This window comes from Aphanomyces astaci (assembly GCF_000520075.1).
Source record: "Aphanomyces astaci strain APO3 unplaced genomic scaffold supercont1.17, whole genome shotgun sequence".
NCBI classification, from domain to species: domain Eukaryota; phylum Oomycota; class Saprolegniomycetes; order Saprolegniales; family Verrucalvaceae; genus Aphanomyces; species Aphanomyces astaci.
Genome location: NW_009798280.1, coordinates 286,184 through 296,112, shown reverse-complemented (window position 1 = coordinate 296,112; position 9,929 = coordinate 286,184). Strand labels below are relative to the sequence as shown.

At 44.5% G+C, this 9,929-nt stretch overlaps 2 protein-coding genes and 1 pseudogene across 3 annotated transcripts; 2 read left to right on the top strand and 1 right to left on the bottom strand.

Moving 5' to 3' along the window:
• Positions 1 to 208: 208 nt before the first annotated feature.
• H257_07947 (hypothetical protein) lies at positions 209 to 724 on the top strand (the record flags this gene model as incomplete). Its single annotated transcript, XM_009833664.1, has 2 exons — positions 209 to 313; positions 386 to 724. 2 exons carry the CDS (start codon positions 209 to 211, stop codon positions 722 to 724), a joined length of 444 nt encoding a protein of 147 aa, XP_009831966.1.
• A 5,114-nt stretch (positions 725 to 5,838) lies between these two features.
• H257_07946 (hypothetical protein) lies at positions 5,839 to 6,433 on the bottom strand (the record flags this gene model as incomplete). The annotated part of the gene is made up of 2 exons (XM_009833663.1): positions 5,839 to 5,960; positions 6,172 to 6,433. The coding sequence occupies 2 exons, from the start codon at positions 6,431 to 6,433 to the stop codon at positions 5,839 to 5,841; spliced, it is 384 nt and encodes a 127-aa protein (XP_009831965.1).
• A 3,155-nt stretch (positions 6,434 to 9,588) lies between these two features.
• On the top strand, positions 9,589 to 9,661 carry H257_07945 (annotated as a pseudogene). The gene has a single exon. The product of its transcript is annotated as a tRNA-OTHER (tRNA).
• Positions 9,662 to 9,929: the final 268 nt, after the last annotated feature.

Sequence of the window (9,929 nt, the reverse complement as noted above, 5' to 3'; positions counted from 1 at the left end):
AGGCTCAGTACCTCGGAATGACGACAGCCATGGACCAGCAGCTGCCAGAGATAGAATATCTCATGTGCTTTTACCACGTGGGAGCCACGATTGCGCATGGGTGACGCTGATAAGGCTCAGTACCTCGGAATGACGACAGCCATGGACCAGCAGCTGCCAGAGATAGAATATCTCATGTGCTTTTACCACGTGGGAGCCACGATTGCGCATGGGTGACGCTGATAAGGCTCAGTACCTCGGAATGACGACAGCCATGGACCAGCAGCTGCCACAGATAGAATATCTCATGTGCTTTTACCACGTCATCAAAAAGGTATGTCTGATATAAATTGCTTATGACTCACGTATGCATGATATCATTACATACGGCTCATCTTGTATACAGTGCTATGAAAGGCGTACTGAGTTGACGAACGAAGAATGGCGAGATGTTTCATTCGACATCTATTTGCTGCATATGTCGGCAAGTCGTGTGGACCTAGGCGACTTAATGGCGGTGGTGCACGACAAGTGGGCGACGAGCCGGGGCCTCCGGAAGTTTCGGCGCTATTTCTTTAGCCAATGGCTGCCGTACAACCGTGCGTACAGTGGAACTGACGATGTCCGCTTTTGGAAGTGGCAAGTGTACCACAGTCCACCTGGCAGCTCGTACACCAACAATCCAACCGAGCACTTCAACTGCGAATTGAAAGATGTACGACAATTATCATACTACATTGAATAACCTCATCTGTAGTCTATTGGTCGAACCAAACTCCATGTCCCACACCTTATGCAAGAGATTGTGAAAGTCCTCAAGTTCGAGTCCGAACTCGAAAAACCATGGGCAAATAAGCAAACTGTATCCATCCGAATGAAGACCCACTTCAACCGACTGCAATCACGTGGCGCTCTCACCGTTCGTGCCGTGCCACGTCAAGTCCCTGAACGTTGGCATGTCCGCCACGAATCACAGGTGATGGACCCAAGCGATGATGATGCCATAGGCATGCACCTACCTACCCCTTCCTCCTGGCCGGGCGCCGCTTGCAAGGAACCTTGCTCTGTTTGAATTGCACGAACAACCTGCGAGTGGATGGATCGTTGGTCGAACCCAAGACCCAATTGCCTTGCAGTGCGATTGTCTGCTTTGGATTCGTGGCGCCATTTGCAGCCATGTGCTGGCCGTATCCAACGAAGTACGGATCAGACTTCCAGGGATGAGTACACCGCCACGGCGACTGACAAGCCGTACGAGACGTGCAGATGCTGAAGAACAGCACCATTATCAGGTTCGCGGCCGTCGCCGTCGTTTGCACGTTGCCTGATATATCATGTTTGCTGGTTAGCTAATTTGGTCGATAATACATTTTGTATATTTCGTATTTGTGCAGCATACTATTTGCAAGTGCAATACTTTGGGACTCAATTGTGTACAGTACATTGGTGTGATATTATATTAGATAAGCTGAATTAGAGTAGAATTGTGTATAGAGTGCCGATAAATTATGGTACTCAGAGCCACCATGTTAATGCCTGGAGTAGTCGGGTGAGATAATTCCCACCTTAGTCAAGATTAGATGCTTTTGAACTTGTCCATACATGAAGGGCAGTGGCCCATAATGATGTTCCACGCGCGCCAAGTATAAACAAAGTTAGCAAATTCTTGACTATTTGACAACACACCCTCGGAGGAGTAACAGCGAACAAACAGCTCAATGAGTACTCAATACTGAACAGATCTAATTTTAGTAGCTACAGCTACGTACTCCCACTCCTGAAATCACAAAACTTAGGGAAAAATAGCCAATCACATGCTCTGAATTCATTTACAATAGCCAATCACATTGAAATGTGAGTTTAATAACCAATCGCATTGCTCATAGTCACATATGTCCAGAAATTCTCATAACGCACTGCCTGCTGAAGTGGATCTCGTTGTGTGTGTGTAACATACTCTATATTCAATTCAGCAAATCTCATGTGTACTTCAGCATAAAGCATGTGTGATTCAGCAATTCTTATGTGGCTCTCAGCGATTTCTGTGTGGTCCTCAGCAATTCTTATGTGGCAATAGTTTATCCTCATTGCATATGGTTGTATGCAGCACTTCGAGGGCCGACCTTACTAGTCTTCATCCTTGGCCTTAAGGATGAAGACTAGTACACGTTGGGCAAATAGGGTTGACGATTAACTCATTAGACTTGATATTGCTGAAGTCAAATGTTCGTTGGTTCGCTCTTTAGCTTCGTGTGCTTCAATGAAGCATGGCTCGACCTCCATCGACAGCGATCGTTGCATGTTCGATCCTTGGCGCCAGTAGTCGCAATAGCCATGATGAATCATTCAAAGTTCAACCGCTATCGTCATTGACCTCTACATGCGCCATCGCTGTCACTAGTAGGTACTATATAACCTCCGAATACTCCCTTGTCCCTCTGACCCCCTGCAGTTGAATCAATGTCCATTGAGGTATATGAATGTTCCATCATGGGTCGACCTCCATAAACCTTTTTCACACCTGTACGATCCTTCCACCATTTTGTGATCGCTACGATATCGCACATCAAGTGCAGATCGGTGATGAAAGCCTATGGATGATAGTCAGGATGCAAGGCTTGTACACCCCTGTCATAGTAGCAATTTATCCATAGCAACAAGATGACCAACGCCAAACAGCATGATATGGCCCCTTAAAACTACTAGTACCACGAAATACAGTTAAAAATGTACCCTAATGAGTAAGCATACCAATTCATACTCAAAGGAACTCATGGGTAATGGAGGACCAAGAGGGTGAAGCTATGTCTCTCCAATCCCTACCACTATTAAGTGACCCTCCAAGTCCACAAATGGCAACGCCCCCTGGAGCACCACCAACGCAGACCAATCACACATCATAGCAACGTATATGCAATTGATCCCTCGTAGTGGTGGTTCTGATAGAATTATTGGATCTCCAGAACCACTACTACACTGGTGGAAAACCGCATTAGTCATTCCTCAGTGCCTGCCCTACCTTGGTAGGCTGATAAATATATATTTTCCTTGTGCACACGGTAAGCGAATATCGATGAATAAATGATACTGCAGCCTTCTGTCATGGTCGCTTTTAAGCAATCAAAACACAAGGACGCATGCCAAACAGCATGATATGGTCATTAGAAACAAGCACCGGTAAATCCTACCCTATGTAGTTGAACAATCAGACCAATGCCAAGCGTCAAAGGAACTAGGGATTGGAGGTATGACCTTGACGGGATTGGAGGCACTACCTCGAACACAGGGGTACATGCACATCTAAGGACCAATTGCGTTGGCGATTAACGCATACTGAGTACATGGTCATGATCTTGGTCAATTCTAACCACTTTTATCGTCTTCAACTCACCCCCTACTTCACTAGCGGCTCACGGCCTCAACCATATCATCAACGCAGACCAATCACATATCCTAACAAGGTGTGTCGCTGTATTGGACCCGTGTAGTAGTGGCTCTGGATGCATATCGGACGACTACTACTACCTCTGTCCTGAAATGTTCGCTACAATGGCGAATCTTGAAGTTCCACAACGATTGCTACAAGTGTACCACTGTGTATCCATTGCGTCGATTAAATGTATTATATACAAATTAAGTGATATTATTTTATATATTAGGATTTGAAAAATGTCAATGGCATCATCGTCGACAACATCTTGCACATCAAGACCCTTCAGCTGCGTATGAAACTCACTGTCAATGTGGACCTTGATGCGTGACGACACGTTGGAACATGGGCTGAGCTTGTCGTTGAGATTGACGGCGGCACGTTTCCAAATAAGGCGCACGGTGGTTCGTTCATGACGGTGCTTCTTGCCACGCCGAAGTTGGCCGCCACGGCAGCAAATGCACCATGCGGGGAGTGTTGATTGGTCATTGTCCAGAGTAAGAAGGTGCTGCAAGACAGCAGTCCGGTCCGAGTTGGACAAATTCTTGGCGGACATTCTTGGATACTTGTTCGGATAAACGAAGTATTATCCGGGAATCGGTTATCCGGATACGCTCGCCGAATATCATATAGGATAAACTATGGCATCTGTATTTACTGAATTTCTCTCTTGATTGGTTCATTTTTGGCTCGAAGCATCTTGATTGGTATACTCTGAAACCTCCTCTTCACATACATATCGTTCGTTTTAGATATTTCGACCGGTATCACGTTCATTTTTCAAAATATCTGATTGTAGCGAACATTTCAGGACAGAGGTAGTACATGGGACCAATACCGCTATCAGTTCCTTCGTGCCCAACCTACCTTGGTGGGTCGATAAAGATAACCTTCGACAGGTCCATACCGCCTAATGATCGCCTGAGTGTCGTCGAGGTGTGTGGTTAAAATGCTAATATTAAAAAATAGTGTAAAAGCCGGATTAGAACTCGGGATCTTTCGACTACGAACCTGAGGCTCTACCGCTGAGCTACCAGCAACAACTTTTTTGTTTGGAACAAAACCCTTTATGTGATGTATAAATTTGTGCTGTCATTTCGCAATTTTCGTGGCATGGAACCAGCGCCGAAATCGGGGGATTGACGAGCTGCATTGACGCACTACCAAACTCAAGCTGCAACCAACGATGAAAAACATCTATTCTAATGAGACAATCACCAACACTGTAGGTCCTCCATGTCATTAGCTTCATCGTTGCGTTCAATACCGGACCTCCAAATCACTCCAGTAGGTAGTTCGTTCTACTCTATGCATGAGTCGTCTTCTTTCTCAGTTGAGACCATTCGTACTACCTTCGGTACGACTACTTGTTTCAACCACAATAAAAATCTGGTTGGGTCGTTTGTCGTGTACTGAAGCGAAAAGCGAGCAAAACACAACGCTACACTACGAAGTACTAGAGGTCATCATACGTAGCACTGTGTTTCGCAGTAAACTTGTCTGCGGCCATGAATCGACTACTCACGGCAGTGTTCATAACAGAAACCCTATCGACATTAATCGACGCATGCACGAATTCACCTCGCAGTCGTAATCACGCGCTGTGGAGCATCCATTTCTACGAGTTGGAGGGACTTACGCGTTTCTTATGGCTGTTGGATTGCGTGAATGAGTGGCCCGATATCGACTGTCGACTTGTCTAGACCACCAATGTTATTAGGCCACTCATATCTCCGCTCAATGAACTTCGAAGCTCTGAACTATGTACTACTCTGTTCCTGAATGACTGTCCAATTGTTTATCTTGATTAAAGTATACCTCCTCGATTATAACATCTTGATATTTGTATTGGTCTCCAACATCGCATAACGAGACGGGAATTTTTTATTGTATTTTTATAAAACCACCCACTCAACTTGCTCTTGAGAACTAACCAGCGCCAGACGTATCGCACCTCACGTTCAATGTCGTTAAGTCGGCAATGGTAGCTTCCTTATTCATGTGTGAAAGTTTGAAATCATTACTACCATGGGCTTCTATGAACATTTGCATCACCTTTTGCAACGTGATGAAGGTTTTAGATACTGTATCTACTGGTAATTTAACAAAAGCACTTTCCACAATATCAATTAGTTCCTCAATTGACCGAGTACACTTTTGATACTGCAGACTTTGAATAGCGTTAAAATTCCTAAGTCTAAAACATTGAAATCAGGGCTGTTTGGCGGCTGATTCGTCATGCTGACACCCATTCTTCGTAGCAGTGCCGTGCTAACTCGGCGATGCGGGCTTGCGTTATCGGGTTGGATAATCACTTTACGCTCCTTGCCACGGGATGGGAAACGGTATAAAATTGCAGGCACCACCTTGCCGGTTACCATCGCCTCGTGAACGTCACCATTAACGTTCTAGGCGACTTAAAGTAGCGTTCACTTGGGGCGGTTCTTGCTTGATCGCTGGGCTGGAGCGATTTCGACGAACGGCCAAATGCCAATTTTGCCGTCGAAGAGCCTTTTCTTCGTGTGATCGTAGTGCGGTCGCCCAACCGCAGCTAAAAATATTACATTTGTGATGTAGTTCTTGGATTCGTTTCCCGTTTTGCCATGGCTTCGTCCTCGTACACGTAGACTTTTCTTTTGACCTTCGTCAAGAAGCATCACTTCTCATCAATATGCACAACGTCGTGCATATCACGGGAGCGCGTTCTTGCGTCTAGACGCGTGTGATGGTCCGTGAGTGGCACTTGAACAGTAGAGCTGCACGCTTCAGAGCTCCACACGAAAGCTTGCCGCTGACAGTGCTCTCGAGAAGCATGGCATACATTGCCAGCCGTTGTTCAGTCGTCAGGTTTCCGTGGGCACTGCTGGTGGGGAGTTGAGTCCGACGGGCTGTAGCGTTGGCCTGGGGCATTGTCAGGTCGGTAATCTTGAGGGTGATAAGTCCTGAGCGCGTGAAGTTGAATAGTGGCCGCTGTCCCGTTAGATTTATGATGGTCTCGCTGATGTTGTCAATGTTACTGCTCATAACATTTGAGGCAAAGTGCTCTAGAAACGTCGTAACCTAGACAATCACAGAGTAGATCTTGCGCGTTTTAGTGCACCAATCAGCAGCATCTATCTCAACTAATTTAGAAAAATCCCACCAATGATAGAATAATTGGACAGTCATTCAGGAACAGAGTAGTACAAATGACCCTCCTAGATTAGTACTAGTATAAATGACCCTCCTAAAGTACTAGTACAAATGGCCCTCCTAGATATAGACCTGATGAAGTAGCGCTTGACTTCGAAACTACAGCTAAGAGCATCTCCAACGCGGGTCCCTATCCCAACTCTATATCTCAAAACTTCGGTTGTACCGTTACTTCATGTAACAGTACGGATAATTTGGGGGCTTATCCGGGCGATTTTGTCCCCAAATTATGGGGATGTCCCCAACATGGAATAATTCCCTCATTAAAACAGTTCCACTGTTGTTTTGACCCGAAATACTATTTCAATGAGGGAATTATTACATCCGGATACACCATTTCTCCAGTAGCCCTGTAATCTGGTACTCCGTCCTACCCCCGGTGAGTACATACGATACTAAATCTCCGGGGTTAACTGCATCGCTAGTGGTTAGCTATCGCTAACCACTGAGATGCACTTAACCCCTAGTAAGAGGTAACAGCCCTGATATTTAGAATATTTTAGATTTAGGGTATTTTAACAGTATTCAAAGTCTGTAAAGTCAAACGTGTACTCGAACAGTCGAGGAGCTTATTGGCGCTGTAGAAAGCTCATTTTATGAGCTGCCTTGTGATACACTTTCAAAAACCTTTATCACCTTGCAGAAGGTTATATATGAAGAAGACACTTGAAAGTAAGGGTAAGAACGATTACAAGCTTCTGCGTTTGAGAAAGGATGCGTGCATTAAGGACTTGTCTCTATACAATGTCAAATGTGATTCTCTTATCTACGACCGGGCTGTCGATCACTTGAGCGTACTTTGAATTCGCTAGAAACAGTCAGCTTTGTAATAAAACAAAATGGAATTATATTTTCATCAAGTTGTATTAATTGTTAAGGTTCAATACAAACTTCTAGATGTTTTGTCACACCTCACTATACTTTAATCAAGATAAAACATCAGTACTATCATTTCAGACCAGAGTAGTACTTGATTTGGGGGGCGGGCAGGGGGCTTTATTGTGACGTATTAATTTGGTGCTTTGAAATACATTAACAGAATATTTGAGTTTGTGTGAATAGTAGTTGCGTCGTCCTAACTTGATACTATCACTAAGCCCTTCGTCGACGACTACAGTACACTTAATCCAACACTGAATTCAGAATCACACTAATTCAATTAACACCGAACTCAAAGACTCAAGAGTTTCGCAATCACTTCTACATTGATTGAATGCTGCCTTGCATAATGTAAGTAAGCGATGTCGAATCCGATTGTTCCCATAAAAATATTCTACGTAACGATATTACCGGTACACCCCGACAACCAACTGAAGTCTACGCGTGGATACAAAAGTTGGTGTGGGCAAATAGTTACTTGTATATAGATTAATGCTCCGAAGAACTTCGACGCATAACGTTAGAGCATTTGTAGTTGTCGTTAGCGTACAGTATGTCACTGCCATTAACTCTAGCGAATTAAAAGCAAATATTGGCTTAAACAGTAAAACAAGAACATCCATCCGACAACGCTATGGAGCTGGAGACACAAACAATTCCAACTCACATTGCTCATTGATATTGTCAAATCGATTCAACATTGGAGCCACCAGCAGTACAGTACTTACCACTCGAATTCCTACCTGCAATGGTGCAGCTTACATTGAATACTCTTTAACAGTACTACTAGTACAGTAAATAGCATTCAACGTTGGTACGATTAACGTTGTACAACATTGTATGCCTTCTTTTCACGTTAACTTAGGATTGTACTTATCGTTAGCAAGCAATTAGTCCTACCCACTTACTCAGGGGCGTTTTAGGTCAATAGTACCAAATTCCATCAGTGAGTGGGCATTTGACCATTTGAGTGGGTGTGCCACCCACGCCACCGGGGAATTGGTCCCGGATGGATGACCAAAATATTTACTGTTCTATTGTTTCCACCACGAGACTTCACTCGAATATGCTTGTTCTCGCTTTTAGAGCACGCTTTTAGAGCGTAGTCTTTAACGTAATCCACGAAGGCTTTGCCTGAGTGAAATTCCATTCCAAGAGCAAGAGTCATGGTGGCGCTGTTTAATTGAAAGTGAATACTGTCTGCTTGATATGGAATACTAGTAACTGCGAGATTATGTGCCAATCAATCTTATCTTGCTCCAACAATATGTCGAAGATTGGATTTACAATGTAATATTTTAGAAGTGCGATAATATTTGTTAAGTGCGCTCACATTTTGGCGAAGGTTTCACATTTTGGTGAAGTTTGCTGATACAGTATACTTCGAAGTACTCACATATTGGCGATTACCCAACTGTTGTGTGCACTGCTTACAATATGCAGGTATGTCGCAATTCCAAATTTGCGACATACCTGAATATTATTTCTCGGCTTGGGCGGAGACTAAGGGAACGTGATGAAATCGTTAAGGAATGCTCAAAATCGTTAATCCCATATGAAAAATTGATGAAAAACGTTAAGACCAATCAAAATTCTGATAAAATGGAGCGTCTATGTGCGATGACATACCAATTTCATCAGATGGCTCATGGTGCAATCATCCCACTTCATCGTCAACATTCTGTGCCTACAAATTGATATCGAAACACTTACAGTATTGTAATAGTACGGGACTAGTAGTATTTGTTTACATCGAAACGCTGGGGGGGCCCTATATCGATGTCCCTATCCCCAAAACCTGTTACAACAGTGGTACCATCGAAGTTACGGATAAATTGGGGATGTATCCGGGTGTTTTGATCCCCATTTCGCTCCTACGTCCCTATAAGAGCATCTTCACCGCATCCCCATTTTCCCCAAAACCCAGAACTTCGATTGTACTTCAGGTTGCAGTATGGATATTTTGGGGATTATCCGGGTGATTCTGTCCCCGTTTGACTCCGATATCCCAATAATTTGCACTTTTTGGGATGTCCGAGGCAAATGAGGACAAAATCACCCGGATAAGTCCCCAAATTCTGCGTAGTATCCGTAACTACGAGGAAGGGGGGGGAATAGCTCAGGTGGTAGAGCATCGGTTTCTTAACTCAAAGGTCGTGGGTTCGATCCCCGGCTTCCCCGGATTATTTCCGCAAGGATTTATCCGTCCCTCCCCTGGGGAATCCGGATAACAAGGGCTGCGTACGAAGACGAGGACCGAACTTCGAAGAAGATCGGTCGAAGCACGAGGTATGAAGCGTTGAGCGAAGTAAAAACCGAAGATTACACACCGCCCCTGGTCGAGCAGGCGCGTTACAATTGGCGAAGCGGTTCCATAACATGTGGTTCTAGTGTCGGCCCTCGCGAGGAATGTCTTAAAAATGATAATCCAAACTCAATTAATCGCCAT